This window comes from Argiope bruennichi, chromosome 3 (genome assembly GCF_947563725.1).
Source record: "Argiope bruennichi chromosome 3, qqArgBrue1.1, whole genome shotgun sequence".
NCBI lineage: Eukaryota > Metazoa > Arthropoda > Arachnida > Araneae > Araneidae > Argiope > Argiope bruennichi.
Genome location: NC_079153.1, coordinates 17,227,136 through 17,245,336, shown reverse-complemented (window position 1 = coordinate 17,245,336; position 18,201 = coordinate 17,227,136). Strand labels below are relative to the sequence as shown.

The 18,201-nt window shown below is 29.4% G+C and overlaps 1 protein-coding gene across 1 annotated transcript; it reads left to right on the top strand.

Moving 5' to 3' along the window:
* Positions 1-34: 34 nt before the first annotated feature.
* On the top strand, positions 35-9,894 carry LOC129962762 (uncharacterized). Its single transcript, XM_056076757.1, has 2 exons — positions 35-418; positions 9,613-9,894. The coding sequence occupies exons 1-2, from the start codon at positions 35-37 to the stop codon at positions 9,892-9,894; spliced, it is 666 nt and encodes a 221-aa protein (XP_055932732.1).
* The last annotated feature ends 8,307 nt before the right edge of the window (positions 9,895-18,201 follow it).

The window sequence follows — 18,201 nt, the reverse complement described above, 5'->3', positions numbered from 1 at the left end:
ATGTAGTGCAACCTCTAATCCTTAATTTAAAATCATGACACAGCCTGATGATGCTGGCAACAATCCAGTAAACTACGATTTGACAGAGCTTACTTCTATAGGCCTTGCCTTGTTTGATATTCGCAACTGGTATGCTTACTTCTTAAGATTAGCTGTAGCTGGAAAGCGCATTACGGCCCACTGCTGGAATATGTTGATTGCTCTCTTGGATTCGATGGAATTGTTTAGTGAAAACGCAAAAAACACTTGTTGCCCAAACTGCAGCGAAAGATTGCCTCTAAGTAGACAGAAATCGAAGGGAACTTCCCAAAATACACCTCTTACCATAAGACAAATTGGAAATAGTTCAGGAGGTTGGGTTTTCATGCCAAATGTCAAAGAGGGCAATTCTAAAAGAAATACTTCAACTGGAACAAAGGTACGTTTTTAAATTAATTAGCATATCAAAGATAACGAACTCCAGCTTCAATTTAAAATGAATGTATTTCCAGATATTTTTTTCTTCACTTAAAAAAAGAAACTAATGATATCACCAAGATAAATAACTCATATAATTTTCCTTACAAATAAAAAAAATACCACATTGAAATTGCTAAAATGGAAAATAATTCATCAGATTAAATATATTAAACATTCAGTGTAAATCGTTAGAATAACTATTATTGTCTCAGTGCATTCATATCTATAATTCAATACAGATTATATGAACACACTACACTCCTGAGTATTCGGCATGAAGCGGAAGGCCAACCGGATAACAAAAAAGCCAGAGTTTTATGAATTAATTTCTTTGCCCACCGATACCAGAAGGCACAAGTTTTTATACCAATACTCAATGTTATAATACGTATTTTCTCACTTCTTATTGAGTACTAGGCCCTCCATTTATCGCAATGTAAATGCACCCGCAGCCCGGTGAATCATAGAAGCAGTTGCAGGTAACGCGTCCACTTAAAATAGAAGGCTCTGTACTGGTAGTTTATATATACTGCTCTGCACGTTTCAAGAATTTAGTAGAGAAAAGGTAATTTAATGGATATAAACTGTTCACATTTTAACATCAGTTCTGTAATATCTAACTTAAATGTAGGAAACATAAACAAAACATTAACGTAAATCGTAGGACTAATTCTTAAGAAAATTGGCTCAAACTGAATTTATTTTTCACTGATAAATGATTACACAGATATGAAAAGGTAATCCTACGATAAGAGTCAGAACTTACAGTTTTTAGGTTTTGAAAAAGTCCTTAATAGATGACTTAATAGACGCCTTGCCTTCCTCATTTAATTACGATAAAAGAAAACTAGGCCGGATTGGCGCGAACTGGATACTCTGGAGTGTACTGTAGATACATTTCTCAATAAATCTTTTTTTTTTTTTTTACTAAGAAAACTTATTAAAAATCATACATTAATTCAAAATGAGTAACTATAATCGGAAAAAAAAATTATAGAAATTCATTCATGAAAAAAACTCAACAGGCAATTTGACTGCGGAGAGCCATTCGTTGGTCAAGTTCAGGCCAATGCTGGTTAAGAGATGGTCCGAGAACAAAATCCTAATCTTTTTCTTTCTTCCATTTTTCTTTTCTTTTCTTCTCCTTTTGCTATGAAACACTTTAAACATCAAAATCCACCAGAGGGACTTTATTTCTGTTATGATTTAATGTGATTATTTCACATTAACTTTTATCTTAATGTGTTTATTTCACAGAAGGAAATTTCTAATGTGAGAGACAAAAGAGATTTAAACCTAAAGTATGAAATATTATTTTACGAAAATATTTTAGGCTTGTTTCGTCATTTTTGTTTTATTTTTAAAATTTTCTCTTAATTATATAGAAGCTCGATAACATACCAAAAAAGTGTGTTTAATGTTGTCGCAAAACAAATGAGCACAAATCTCTTCGCTAAAACATTGAAAAGCATTATTATAAGCCTACTTGAAATTTATTAAAAATAGAGAAAAACATTATATGAATATAAAATTGTCATCAGCGGAAAGCTTATTTTTCGAATTTTGACTTCCCAATTGGTTAATTTTTTTTCTATTGTCTAACTAGATGATACCTTCTATTTTCAGAATTTCCCGACGTTTTCATTCAAATCATATTAAATAGCCATATATATATATATATATATATATATATATATATCAAATCCAAATCCATTATAATCCAATCCATAAAACGCATATTTATATATTCTAAAAAGTTTTTGCATTAAAATGTAACAATTTGAGTGGATTAATTGTTGTTTAAAAGTTTGAAAACACGATTAATGCACGCTATACGGAAAAACAGGTAAAAAAACATCGGATTTTTTTTTCTTGTGCAATGCTGTTTACTGAACTTAACGAGGAAAACATTATCACTTAAGTTAATTTTATTAATTTGATAATTAATTTTACTAATAATTTTTTTAATATTTTACTATTTGACTAATTTAATTAAATGAAATAAACAGCTGAATGAAGTATTTTAAACGGTTAAAATGAACGTTAAATGTCTGCGCATTTAAAGAGAGGAGATTTCTTGAGGTATCATGAAAATTTACAGACATTTATAATTAATAATTTAAAATTTGGATAAAAATGATTAATATTTCACTTCACTTTTTTAATATATGAAAAATAATGATTGAATTTTCAATGTTCATATTTTTATAAGTTTTAAACTTCTTAGTATGTGATATCTCAAAATGAAACTTCATTTATTAGATCAGCTATATTCTTTAAAAAAATATGTCATTTATCAAACAAATATCTAGATTGAAACAACTTTAAGTATAAAAATATTTTTTAATTTTAATTTTTGATTTTAATGTTGGATTTTATAAAAGTAAAAATGAAGAACATTAATAAATTATTTTTAAAGTTTCTTTCCAAATGCTTTTTTTAATCCAAATTTTTATTCATTCACAAAGAGTATATGAGTGAATTAAAATTTATAAGCGATAACTAGCTTATTTTAAAATAATGCACAAAGTATCTCTAAATGTCATTTACGAGGATAAGTCTGGTGTACATCTAATTATATTATATTCGTAACTGATAAAAGCACGATTCAGAATATATTTTTTATTATTGTAAAGAGAATATCTACAGAGGAATAACAAAAACTAGATGTTTTAGAAGGAAAAAAGAGCAATAATATTGAACGGGACAATAATGTATTGAGTTGCGAATATGTTTTTATTATCTAATAAATGTTTTGTTTTTTAAAAAAATGTCTTATGACTGACTGAAATAAACAATTAATGGTACCTGTCGGTTGTACCACGACCTCCGTAAAACAAGGCCTCACAACTTGTTTGTGACGTCACTCGAGTAGGATGACTGGCTGCCGTAAGCAGTATCCCGCTTTCTGCCTTTATGTTTAGGTATATTTTAAATTCATTTAAAAATAACTTACTAATATTAAGACATTAATCTTGCATAAAATTCAAAATTATTTATTTTTCCCCTGTGAATAAAAGAAACGGCATGGTAGAAAATCTTAAGGTCTTCTGTAGCTTATTGACCATTTAATAACATTCAAACTTTCTAAGATTTAAATCACAATGTAAATTTATTAGATATATACATTGGGGTATTATTGTTAGTTTTTCTTGTTTTAATGGAGATTTTTTTTTTATTTTATTAAAAATTGTTAAAAATCGTTTTGGTTTTTTCCCTGAAAATATTTTCAAAAGCTTAAAATTAAATTAATCTAACACTTTTTAAAGTTTTTGATGAATTTTTTTATTATAGTGACAGGTAATACAAGTATTTCATAAGTTAACATATAATTGTTTACTTCTCAAATTATTATGAACTTAAAAAAAATATTAATGTATTTAATATAAAATTTAAATTTTACACCAACTAATTCTGTTGATAAAAAAGAATTACTTTCATAGCTTGTTTTTTCACATTAAGAATTGTTTTCATTTAATATATTAGTAATTCATACAATTTAATAACCTAGTTTTTATTATATCTTATTTTACATTTCAATGCATTTATAATTAATTTCAATTCAATCTGTAGAAACAGTAAAAAAAATCACACTATTTGAATTGTAACATTTTATTTTCAGAGAGACAATAACAAAATACATTTTGTTTTCCAACTTTAATATAAATTTCACACAGATAAATGAAAATAATTGTAATATTAAATGAAGTTAAAATACAAACTTACAAATTACTTCTAATTTGGAAGAAATTAATGAAGAATGACTTACCTTAGGAGCTTGAGAAGTGCCTAGACAAATAAAAATTATTTTGTTTGCTTTTTGAATTATACTCCATGTATTTGATTTAAAGTTTTTAAATTTTAAAATTAAATCAGAAAAAGTGTTGATTTTTTTCTGTCTCCTCTCTTTTTGCTATGCCCTGGAGACTGCTGTTTAAAGCTGCTTTTAAATTTTCCAATTTCTTTACGTGTTGTCCTATCCATTGGAGTTTCTCTTCTTGTTTTTGATCCTGAGGAAAAGTATGACAGTAAATTAAGGAAAATTGAAGGTACAGCACCAGGTACAAGCCTAGAAAAAAAGTGCAATTCTTTAGATAAAAAAAATTAGTAATTTATTAAAACTTAAAATTAAAAACAGATTAAATATTTTCTTAATACATAAACTAAAAGCTAACATATGTTGGACAGTATTAAATAATAAAATTTAAAATCAGCAGAAACATTCATTCATCCAAAATAAATACCTAGTTCAATATTATGTTGGAATATCTAAAGTAATTATTTATACTACCATTCAAGTGATATAATATTCTACATGAATTAATCAATTCATTTTATACAGTATGAAAAATTGATTTAAAAACAGTAACATTTCATTACTTTTTTTTTTTTTTTAAAGTTTCAGATATGTTGTAAAAATTGTATTCATATTGTATATAACTAATTGTGTATAACTAATGATATTTAAAAATAATAATAAATATTAATTGTTTTATATATAATCTGATGATTTATAGATAAAAAAAATAAAAACTACATTTTCTAAACCTATATGAGCATGCAATTCATACTGTCCTTACAACTATAGCTTTTTTACATAATATTTTAGAATAAAATATAAATTTAATCTGCTACAATCTATACACATGATATATATAATTAAAAATTAAGTTTTATTATTCATTAGGTGATTTTAAACTTTTTTTTTATAAGAGCATAACAATAAATCACTTAAGTACTTTGTAAGATTTTGGTGATAATTATTAAAAATTTCTAAAAAAATTGGCTTTTACACTCCAGTGGTACTTGAATAAGTTCTCCTGTACTAGTATTAAACGCTTCTCTAATTGTTAAAAATTGATTTTCTTGAAAATGTTTAGCACAGACCTTCAAATATGAAACAAACATTAGGCCTAAATCTGATTTTAAAAAATATGTATGAAGTATAATTAAAAAGATACAGAAACGAAACATTTAAAATATTAGGAACAAATTTAAAAAAGACTATGAGAAGTAACAATAAAACAAAGAAATTTTTTATTTAGCTCAAGCAAACAATACCAAAGTAATTAGAAGCATAAGCAACTAAATGTAGAGATAACAAAAATGACAGAAGATAAATGGAAGTTATAGATAATTTTAAATGTTTCGCAATTCAAAAGAATTAATTAACTAAAAATTGTACAAAAAAAAAAAATCAAACTTACCTTACTACATTTAGTTGGCAGGAAATTGTCCCGCTTTATTGCAGAGATCCATGTTCTTCTTGTGTTTTCATCGCTTGGAAACGAAACTACAGAAACATTGGAGCTATTTTTTGTATAATTACTTTTACAATTGGGAACACAGCACGCGCTAGGCATCTTTATTACGATAAATTAAAATTAATATGCAAAAAAGATCAGAAAACTTTCAAACAAAGCTAAAAACACATTTCCCGTTCTTCACTCGACAACGACTGACCGCACTCTTTTACACCACTTGGATTCAGAATTTCTAGAGAATTCATCCAACCTCATGACGTCACGGGCTGAAAGTGTTGGGAGTTGTGAGGCCTTGCATTACGAAGGTCGTGGTTGTACAGGCGGCCAAAAGATGCCAAGAAATTTTTTTGCCAATTTGGCGATTTAAATCTTCAAACTATGTAGCATGTGATTATATAACTCGATACTTGAGTATATTTTTAAAACTTGGAGAACTTTTTTTTGACTCTTATTGGTCGCCGTTACAACCGAATTGTACCCAGCAAATTATATGAAATGTTAATGTACAGAACAGAGTCCTTTTTTATAATAAAACATGGAGTATTTTTTATTAATAACCAGCTGCCTTTGGCGACCAACTGACTCGCTAAGAATATCGTTTATGTTATTTCCAATTAACTTTCTTACACCTCATTTAATATTCATGATCCCCCTCTTCCCCACAATATTTTTAAGCATTAAATTGTGACAGACATGAAACTGTGTTATTTTAATAGCTTTATAGTTACTTTCCGGTTGTAACGGCGACCAAAAAACGCCAAGAAAAAATTTAACTAATTTTATATATACAGTACACTCCCGATTATCCACGGAATTGGGTGGCGCGGCCGCCGCGGATAACAAAAATCGCGGATAATCCGAAAAAAGCTAAAAACGGGTATAGCAAAAGAGAAAACAGTCATTCCAACTTTGAAAAATCGTTTTATGTACAATAAAGCGTAAAATAAACAGCAGGAAATGTTTAACTAACGCTCAATATTTTAGTATATCACTCAAAACTAACCTAAAATACATTTAGTTAATGAAAACAGAAAAGTGCTTTGTACTTACGAGAGGCGTCAAGGATACACAGAAAAATGAATACATATGTACTCTTTTAATACTGTAATGTATTATGTAATTACAAAAGCATAACTGTAAAACTACACCTTTTTGAAGAAATCAGTCATTTGTGTTTGCTTCTTGCTTTGGAAGTATTTTCTCTTTGCTTGGAAGCAAAAAAAAAAAAAAAAAAACTTTGTGCGGCAGGCGCGGATAATCGGGAGTCTACTGTATATATATATAAGCTTATTTTGGTTGAAGTAGAATGCAGGTTCGAAGACACTAAGAGACATTTTACATTTTTAAATTAATTTTAATATCCGTTCCTGGAAAGCCTAATTATTTACAAGCAGAGATGCGAAAAAGGCACGTCCGCCACAGCACGACACAAAAGAAAAAGTAAGGGCGCGAAACAAATGATCACTAGTCTTATATAACATGGGATTTCCGGCCACGTGTCGATTGAATACACGTGTTGACCTTTGCCAAGGGCAACGGAAGGATCATTTTCACTTAATACGTAGAACTGATTGCGCAGTAATTTTTACACAACTTCAGTTGAATTAATTAAACAGAAAGTGGATTTTGATCAGGAAACCAGAGAAGATTTTTAGAATGAAGTTACAAAGGGCAAAATTAAGATAAAACCTTGGAAAGTAATTAAATTGAAATTAGAGTTTAAAATATCATTACACACACACATTATATATATATATATATATATATATATATATATATATATATATATATATATATATATATATATATATATATATATATATACTTGAGTATATTTTTATTATTTGGTAAAATTTTATCTTTGAGCTTTTTGGTCGCCATTACTATCGAATTGTACCGTCTTATGTCTTTTTTTGTTTACTGTGTAAGTGAATCAACTTTATAAAGTCCTATCACATCCAAATGCTATTAAAAACGCACCTTTAATTGTAATCTAACTTTCAGAATAACATAACTCCACTTTCGTATTTCTCACTTACCGGATCAGGTTAGGATCAGCTGGTTAGCTTGTATTTAATTTCAATTAAATCTCTCAAATACAACTTCTTTTCCATGATACCGTCAAATTATCAGACATAAAATGATCAATTCTTTTAATTGTCTTTCACATGCACTGTACATTTTATACATGAACCTTTCTGATGGAGGCCAGTCCCATCACACCATTCTATTAAAAACGTAAATATCCGGCTCATCCATCTTCTGAAAATCGTGGTATATTAACCCCATTTTTATTCATCTTTTAAACTGCTCAGATTTTAAACAGAATCTTTAACTTTCAACAATTAAAGAAAATCACGCTATTCAATATTTGATGAAATAATCGAAACGGTTTCAATATCGGAACAATGTAAGCTATTGCTGAAAATCAGGCAAGAAAGATACATTGTTGCTGCGCCAAAGTTTTAGCTTGAAAATGTATAAGAAAACATTTTGAAAAGAATAACCAAAATTCATCCAACTGTTAAATTGGTATCATTAGAAAGATAATGTTTTTAAAAACAAATTGAAACTGTGTAAATATTATTATTTTTTCAGTAACATCGAAAGTAATTGCGGGACATGCGTCCCCCAAATCCAGCTTATTTTTTAGTTATTTAAAATTTAATTAAAAAACTTAATTATCAAAAAAAAAAAAAAACTCGAACAGATATTCATGTACCCTTCAGGGTACATATAAGTGCCGAATTTGGCATTTGTAGGTCATATCATTTGACCTATAGAACGCCAACACATACATTCATTCTTGTTATAAGTAGAGATAGATACATCGTGTAAGATTAGAATCCTTCCAAGCATACGAAATGATAGAAAATTACGCGATTACGTATTTGATGGAAGAGAGAAAACGGTTTGATCTTCAATACAATAACTGCGGCAAAAATGAAAGATCCGAATATTCGCGAATCTTGGCGATTGCTCGATTAGGACTCGATTTTCAATACATTAGAGAACATTTGATACCCTGTCATGAAAGATATAAAAAATGGAGACCAATCGAAGATCAATCAGTACTGGAGAGAAAGTAGTTGAAATGAGTTCAAACGAGTAGTTGAGCGAAGTTTCTCTCTAAGCGTTATGATCCAGGTTAGGAAAATAATTCAAGATAGACGAATTGTCATCTCATTATAACGAAACTTTTGTACTAAAAAGTGATTTTCAACAGTCTTTAACTTCACCTGCTTTTTAACCTAAACTTGTGACGTTTTATTAGAAAGCTATGATTCTCAAAGTTTTTCTGTATCCTATCATTTTCAGAATTTCACCTCTAATGAAATTAGAGGAGATTATGGTGAAAGAAGGGGTCGAAATACTTATCTATCTACATCTACCGCATACTAGTAATTTTTTCTTTATCATACTGATTGTTTCTTTTAAATAATGTCAATTTATGAGCTTTCAGTCTTTCAAACCTATATACATAACAAATTTCGGGAACCGACTTTTATCTCTATTTTAATTTGCTAAAATTAAAAAGTTTGTATTTTTTTATGGTATGAAACTTCTCAGATCCTTAACAGAAGTTAATAATGCAAAAACTTAACATTTAAAGCAATAATAATTTGAATCCATCCTAATTATTGCATTCAGAATTAATTATTGAATTTTTAAAGAAACCCTAGTAGCTTAAAAATACTGTATAATATTGTAAAACATTGATCAAAATTCGAAATATAGTATATAATATTATGGAATATTGATTAATATCGTATCATATCGCACAACATTGTCCAACAGGCTGTACTACCTGGGAATGAAATAGGCAAGAACAACACGAAGTTTCTCAATGCTAATGTTCCTTAATTTTTCTTTGTTTATATCCTTAAAGGGTCATAATCATCCAGCTGGTGACCAAATGAGTCAAAACACCACCAAGTCAGTCGAATCGCCAAAACGTAGCGTCACTTTTTCCATACCAGTCTCATCCACGCAGAATTCCATCAAATCCAAATCCGGCTCAGTGTCCAATTGGAAGAAGCAGACGACATCGAAAAAATGTTGCCCTCATAAACAGAAAAGTCCGAAAAGCGCCAAAGAAGCCAAATCAGCAATCGAAATAAGCATTCCTCTTATATCTCAACGACCGAAAAGGCAGCGAAAAGAAAATTAAACTTATTTGAAATACACTCTCGAAAATAATTTTAGCCAAGTGTATCCATTTGATTCAATATTAAGAAAATAATGAATAAATCTCTTTTCCTTAACATGACTTGCTCTTTTTTTAAAATTAGTTTTTATAGTAAACTAGCTGGTACCCGGCTCGTTGCTGCAGCAGAAGAAATAATTTTGGAAATATCGTTTGAAATTTGAAATAGTTTAATTAAGAATGATACTAAGAAGGATATTTATTTTCTTGCCGACAATTAATACATTAATTGAAATTGAATTATATATGAAGAGGAAATATAAATAATATTTATTCTATTTTTTTAAACTTTAATTATTCAAGTGCTTTAGAATAGACATTTTTTTCCGTGTTTAACAAAAACAATGAAATTTCTTAGCTGTCTGGCTCGTGAGAATCCAACGTACAACTGGCCTTGTGATAAACATGTATTTTCTAGGTTTAATCCGCACACTTCAAGTGATTAATCTTGCGCCTTGTTGATGGTGTAAAGTCTCGATCCAATAAAAGGTAGCGTTATGATCAAATTCTTTATTTACAGCTTTATTTACATAAATTTACAGTTCATCATCTAGGTTAAATGAGTTCTAGGTTAAATGATTTTTATTTGACACAACAAGGATAGTTCCTCGAATACTTCGGAGAAACCTCTTAAGAAAACAGCTAGCCGACTCGTAGCGTTCTCGCAAACAGGCGTAGATCCAGGGATCCACCGAATCTTTTCGGGTGAAATTCTAGTCGGACACTCCGCTTTCTGCCTCAGTGTCCACGCTCCTTCTCTTCCAATCTCCTTGCACTTTTATCCTGTTCCCACCCTCATTCACATCGGACCATTTTACCGGTTATCCAATAATCGTTCAGCAACAACTTCACTGGTCTACCGTCGACCGTGGGAATGCGTTGGGGAGCCACCCTCCACAATGTAAAGAATGCAGGTTTACATCTGTTTCAAATACAATGCAGGTGGGGTCCCTTATCTGGTCTCGCACTAATTGCCCAGATGTCCTTACTTTAAAGGGGTTGACCACCTGGCACTTCTGGAAGCACTTACACTGCGGTAGGGCGTCGCCATTGCTGATATTGCTGTCTGGATGCTAATTATGGACCGTGGGAAAAGAAACGTCACCATGGTCAAACAGGGAAGAAGCTGAATCATTACAATGCTCATCTAGAATGCAAGTCGAATGGGGAACTACAGTCTTTTGAATCAAAAGGCACTTTTTACTTTCTCGTATACAAAGTGAAAAGAAAGTATTGTAATCGCCAAAAAATTCAAACTCGAAATTTTCCGAAACTTCAAAAAACTCTTTCCTTTTCTGAGTTCGAAAAACACATTTTTGGTAAATGTCGGTCTGTGACAAAGATAGTAAAAAACGCTTTGAGTTAGACGGATAAGATTTGGTATATGGTCTTTACATCAAACATTTTAGATATCTATCAAATTTTCAGCAAAATCTATTCAGAGGAAGTCTATCTGTCCAACTGTTCGAATGTAAGTTAACACAATAACAACAAAATGAAGAAAACTAGATGAATAAAATTCAGTATATGAATTTAACATTTATACTGTTGGCACCTATAAAAGATTGAGCTAAAACCAGAAAAGATTGAACATCTGTTTGTCTGTACTTTCAGATGTGAGTAAAAGTGATAACTTAAAAAAGCAACGATACTTAAATATACCTGATTTTGTGACTACGATTATAATCCTGTGATTTTAGTTTCAATCAAGTTGTGTGTAAGTTACAAATCTTGATAATATTTCTAAATATATTTTACAGAAACAATATTGTTATACCTAACAGTTTAACAATAGATATATATTTAATTTTTACATTTGTTCTTGAAACTTTAAAATTCTTTTTAAAAAAGATATTAATATGCATAAGCAGAATTATTTTACAAAACGCGATTGTTCATATAATTGTTCACATAAAAAAATGATCGCAAATATTTAAAAAAAAATAGTCACATATAATCTCTTGTTTTTTTTTAAAAAATCAAATCTTTAAAAAAAGTAATAAATTAAAAATGAATTTCCTTCGAAATTTTATGTTATTCTCTTGACATAAAATATCAGAAGGATTCTTAGAAAGAAGAAAAGATTCATCAAAAGAAATTCTTACAAAACTTCACTTTCTAAGACATTTATTCGTCTTGCTATTCAATGAAATTTATTATATATTTTTATTTTTTATAAACCGCTTCTGTCTTTCTTTTAAAGTAAGAAATGCATAATTTTACAATGAAAAAAGTGGTAATCTTAAATCTTAATCTGTATTTCATGTAAATTATGTAAAATTGTTCGTTTTTCCTATGTGTATGGTATATCTTGCACCCAAAAAAATAATATTAAAGGATCTGATAATTTTTGTCTCCTGACTTCAATTTCTTTAATGATTATATACAATATTATAATAATACATTTACGTCAGATAAATTATATGAAATTTTTTATTCTTCTAAAAGAAATCTTGAACATATAAAACAAGCAATAACAAAAACTATTGTTACAAATGATGGAGTTCATTATGCATAAAACAAATTATTTTATCAGTAAGTTTTCAAGTTAAATAGTTACAACCCACTGTAAAGTATTTATTAGAAAATAAAGTTCCGATTTTTCAAAAAATTCTTATATTCCTTAAGTGGCATTATATAAGCCGAAAAGTAAAAATTCTAGCTTGCCACAAGGATTCTCCACATGTAAAAGTAGTTACAATTATTAAAATACTAGCCGCCATTGGCGACCAGCCGGTTCACCAATCTTAATGCTCGTTAAAATTTTAATAATGAAATATTTTATGTAATTCCTATTTTAATAACTTCTTCATCAAAATATTTTAAAACTTCAAATTTTGATGGTAATATAATTTACTCATAACATTATAAAAGCCTTCAATCATAACATAATATGTATCTCTCTAATTTTCTGTTAGCTCCCGTAGAATTTATGCTTTAAATTAAAGTGAAAATGATTAATCTGCAATTAATATAATAATATTTTTTACTGAAGCAAAGCATTTTTTTTTAATATGATTACTGAAAACAGAGTCACTGAGCATTTAAACCTTATGGGCACTAAAGAATATCTTTCTTAATTTATGTAATATCTCAAGAATTTGTCAACAAAATTTTCTAAAATTCATCATGAGCAGATCGATTAATTAATAATGTTTAATTTTAAATGCATCAAACACTAAGAAAATAAACACAATCGTTTAAAATAATCTGTCGAAAATAGGTTAAAAAACTACTTAAAAAGCGATGTACTTAAAACTATAAACATATACAAAAAATGTATAACTAACATAAATACAATTTAATTACAAAAGCATACAACTAACCTCAAAATAATTTAAATCAAGTCCGCATCAGTTGAAAATAGTTGTCAACGATCAGAACACAATGCGCATGCGTGAATTTTCAACGCCAATTATGGTAACGCAAATGCGTGAATTTTCTATGCCAGTTGGGTTAACTCTACGCAGATTAGAAATTTTTTATTTCCTTTATTCTGTTTTATTTTAATTCAATATTACTTCAGAATGAATCTGAAAGATGGATTAATTAACAATGTTTAGTTTTAAATGCATCAACATTAAGAAAATAAACAGAATCGTTGAAAAAATTGGTCGAAAAATGTTAAGCCTGACCTCATTAGCCTGGGAAAAAAATTGAATCATTTGGCGGTGGGGAAAGGAAGATTTTTGTCGGGAAAGTTAGGTTTTAATTAATAATTAAAATTATAATTAAAAATTCTTCTTTTATAACTGTTCTTTCCTTTCTGTTTTCATTACTGGTTTGAGTGTTATTACATGGTATTATTGTTATTGTATTTTTCTTTATTAGTGGGTGCATTCTTCTAATTTATTGTTTTGTATTTTCCTTTCTGTTAAAATGGTATATCTATTGAGCTTAATTTCAGGGGATTTTTGGGTCACGAGGAATCATTATTAGATTGTCTAGTCTGCATTCCTTCACAGAAAAAAAAAATCCTTTTTTTTTTAATCCCTGCCTAAGAGTGACCCTTGAAAAAGTCTTCAGGCCGAATTCTTCTTTTATTTTTATTTCGTTTAATTTGATTTTCCTATTAACTTGATTTTTATTACTTTTATATATATATATATATATATATATATATATATATATATATATATATATATATATATATATATATATATATATATATATATATATATATATATATATATATATATATATATATATATATATATATGTATGTAAAGATATTTTTAAATCTAATTTAAATCTTAATTAATTTCCACATTTTATGTCAGTTTACCTCATATATAAGCTTTATTCTAAAATGGTCTCTTATTTCTTGATCCATTTTCAACTTTTTATTTAATTAATTCTACTCAGGCTCTATAAAACTGTTCACTTCAGCATTTTTTCAAGCTCCGAGTGAAGAGATAAAAATCCTTAATGCTTACAACATTCTTTTAAAGATACCTAAAATTCCCATACCTAAATCGACACGTGTCAAAGAAATCTCTATAAAAATCTCCCAGTAAAATGATCGAAGAGAAAATTTTTTTATCTCTTCTGCTCTTGTATTGCGATGTAGACTGACGTATTTCTGAACACTTATTCTTTGTAAGTAAATTATGCATCCCGTGGTGAAATAAATCGAAGATTTAAAATTTCAAAAGTTTCTTCTATTCTTCCAAGCAACAGCTGAAATATGTTTTATATTTATATTTTTTTTATTACAGCAACATGTAAAATGATATTTGATTGAAGAAATGCTTGAATAGCAATTAAAATGCTGTCGACATTTTGAAATTTGTGAACGCACCCCTCAATGTCCCTTTTTAAAGGCAATACAGAAAATTTAATTTAACAAAAAATATACTTTTAGAAATGGGTTGAAATTTTACAAGCCCTATAAAATTGTCTTGTCCTTCGATTTATCCCCAAATTTAAATGTAAATTTACCATTTAAATTAGTTATTAAAAATTTTTAAGCTTTTAATTTTAAATCATTTTTACATATTTAAAAATTAATTTTTCATGATAAATATGCGAAAAAATGTATAAATACTTTATATTTTCATAGCAAAAAGAATTTAGATAAATAACTATATTATTATTTTTTTTAATATGAATAGAAATCCAAAATTTGATTTTAACATTAATGGGAAAATTTTGTTATCTCATAATTTCTAAACAAATAAATCTAGGCTAATGAAATTTGGTTTCTCGATAAAACTTTTGATGTTTAAAAATTTGATGAGAAAAATGTGTGTTGCTATTGAAAAATTTTGAAATCGTTCTTATTTCAGCATATAAATGGTCCCTTATGAAATTCGTAATTCAAAAATTTTACGAGTACAATAATTCCTTTCGGATTATACTTTTTTTTTATGATTTTGGGATGAAAATGATAGAATAAAGCTGGGTGGCTCCTTTCTTCCCGTGACTGTTCTTCCAGCTTTTTTTGTTCTTTGCAAAGGATTACATCTAGCAAAAGATCCTCTTTGCCCTAAAGGAGAACCAGAGATGAAATTCTTAAGTTCAAATGAGTGAATCATTCTTCTTTCACTGACGCAAGAAGAAAGTTTCAAATTGATAAAAAAAAAATACTTATTAGAAGAACATAACAGCTCCTGCTAACAACAAACAACAATTTGAAGAAAAAAAAAAGACCTTCATGCAATTATTAACCCATCAAAATTTGAAAATGCAAAATATAATTGAGGAAATGTTTAATGATCATGTAAAAACATTCCGACAAACATTAGATAATTAAAGCAAATGTATGAAAAATTTAACACGTATTTCCAAAGTTTTTCAGAATTGCAAGGCAGTTACGTTAACGATTCTATCGAAAATTATGGAAAAAAATTAATATATCTTAGAAAAACAGGTCATACCAATCTTTTTAATTTTGTTAACGTCCCGTTTTAAAACAACACTTTGGCTAATTCGGGACGAACCTCCTAATTTTGAACCGCTGTCAGATGACGAATAAGATACCTGAACTAGTAACCCTCTCTCCACACTTCCACATCACACCAGCGAGAGGGCGTTTGGCTCCGACGGATTTAGCGAGTACCAGATCCATTTACACGACGGTTCTTTCGTGGAATCGGGCTATGAACCTGACCCTCCATATCCGAACCCGAGATCTTACTACCAGGCCACCGTGGTCCAAAGCAATTTTTTTAAAACATTATAAAGTTTCATCATTCGAAGATTCAAATTTTCAACACTAGAAAATTTTAATATCTCGTGTTATCAAGTGCATTCTTTTCTGCGACTGATCAAATTCGAAAATAATTTCTTCATTGCTTCGATAACCTTATTTTCGGTACCTTCTGTGTTCTTTCTTTATCTTGCTTCTTGCTTTATAATTTTCAATGTTCAGCAACATCAATTTTTCTCCAATGGAATGCCAAAAGCATACGAAATATAAGACATTAGAGATAAATACTTATTTTAACATTTCACTTTATTACTTCACAAGAACCTTTTTCCAAACCAAGTAATGATATTCAATTAACAACAAGGTTTTTTTATAGATAAAACAGAATTTGTGACATTTGCAGAGGATGACTTTTGATCGCTGTAAATTCTAAATTTTCCAATAGACGCATCCAATTACAAATGTGAAATTCAAACTTCGAAATTCAAGCAGTTTATGTCGATTATCTGTAAATCGACCGTTATCTATTTATACCGATTATCTGTATCGTTAATACATATTCATCTAAAGAGGTAATTTCATTTTTATAAACCAAATACCTTTTTCTTGTATAATTTTTGGTGTTTTTAGTTAAAACCTCCAACTCTAAGTGAAATTCCTATTAATGGTGGTCGCTCCCCTTTTAGGACTGAAAGACTTAGATTTGTTTTTTAAAGTTGGGCCTTCAATTTTTATAACTAATTTCTCACTGTTCACTTTGAGACTTTGAAGTTCCTAACATTCTTTCAGAATCCCATGATTTCCAAAATAGAGAAAAGAGTAATACGAACATAAAAATAAAACAGAGCATGTGCCATCAAGTAATGAAAATGCAAGTTGGTCCAATTTGTCGTGCAGCCTTTGAAAGCCCACTGTACCCACAACTAAGTGACTTGAATTAAAAGGCAACCCTTTTCTATTCTTTAAATTTTGAGGTGATGAAGCTGCATTTAGAGTTGACCCGGCTTGGTTTAGTTATATTAACGTTCCATTAAAGCAACGCTATGATTATTTTGGGACGGACCTCGTAATTTTGAACCACGGTCAGATGACAAGGACGACACCTGAGCTGGCACCCCCTCTCTAAACTTCCCCACCACACCAACGAGAGGATGTTTGGCCCCGATGGATTTAGCGCGCAACAGCCTCGCTTACAAAAGGGTTCTTCGGTGGAATTGGGTCCCAAATTTGAAACTCTCCGGTTCTGAAGCCGAGCAGGGCCCGACTTAGCCTAAATAAGGGCCCGGGGCAAAAACTTCTTTGGGGGCCCCTATCTGCTTCACTACTTTAGTAATGAAGAACCGAATTTTATGGAGGTATTTAAATTTTCCACCTCATTATAGATATATAACAAGAAAATTGACTAGAACCTAAAATAGCTATAAAGTCCCCCCCACTCTCCCTCCAATGGTCAGAGGAAATATCGTTCTGTGCATTTTATTGATTTTCTGAAATTTTTTTAAATAAAAGTTCATTAAAGAAGGAAACGTAAAATAAACTTTCCATTCGATTTGGGAGCCTCGTCTAATGTGGGAGCCCCGGGCAACTGCCCCATATGCCCCTGCCTTAGTCAGCCTCTGAAGCCGAGACCTTATCATCAGGCCACCACGGCCCCAGACACGGCTTTGAAACATTTTTTTTTTTAATTTTAATTTTTATTTTCAATCTATTGAAAGTTCGAAAGATACAATCTTTTCGTCTCTTTCATTGGAGGATTAAGAGTCAGTTCTTGTTGCTTTGACAAAAGCACATCTGCTTTACTGGATATTTATTTCCTTTTTATAGATATTGCTTTCCGTAAAATAAGCGATGAGTAATTTTCTAAACTATTATTCAGATGAAATTTTTTATTACATCAATTATTGCCAATTACTAGCCGCTTTTTTTAGCGATCAGCTGGCTTATATTTAATATTAGTTAAATCGCTTAGACATAATTTCATGTCTATTATTCGATCCAGTTATCAGATATAAAAGCAATATTATTTTAATAAATGTATGTTCTATTCATTATGCATACAAACCTGTTTGAAGAAGACCAGTCCCAGGACATTTTAGCGCTATTAAAAACGCTAGTGTGCA

Coding starts and splice junctions, on each gene's coding strand:
- LOC129962762 (XM_056076757.1), top strand. CDS start 35: ATGACACAGCCTGATGATGCTGGCAACAATCCAGTAAACTACGATTTG. Junction 419..9,612: donor ATACTTCAACTGGAACAAAG/GTACGTTTTTAA, acceptor ATATCCTTAAAG/GGTCATAATCATCCAGCTGG.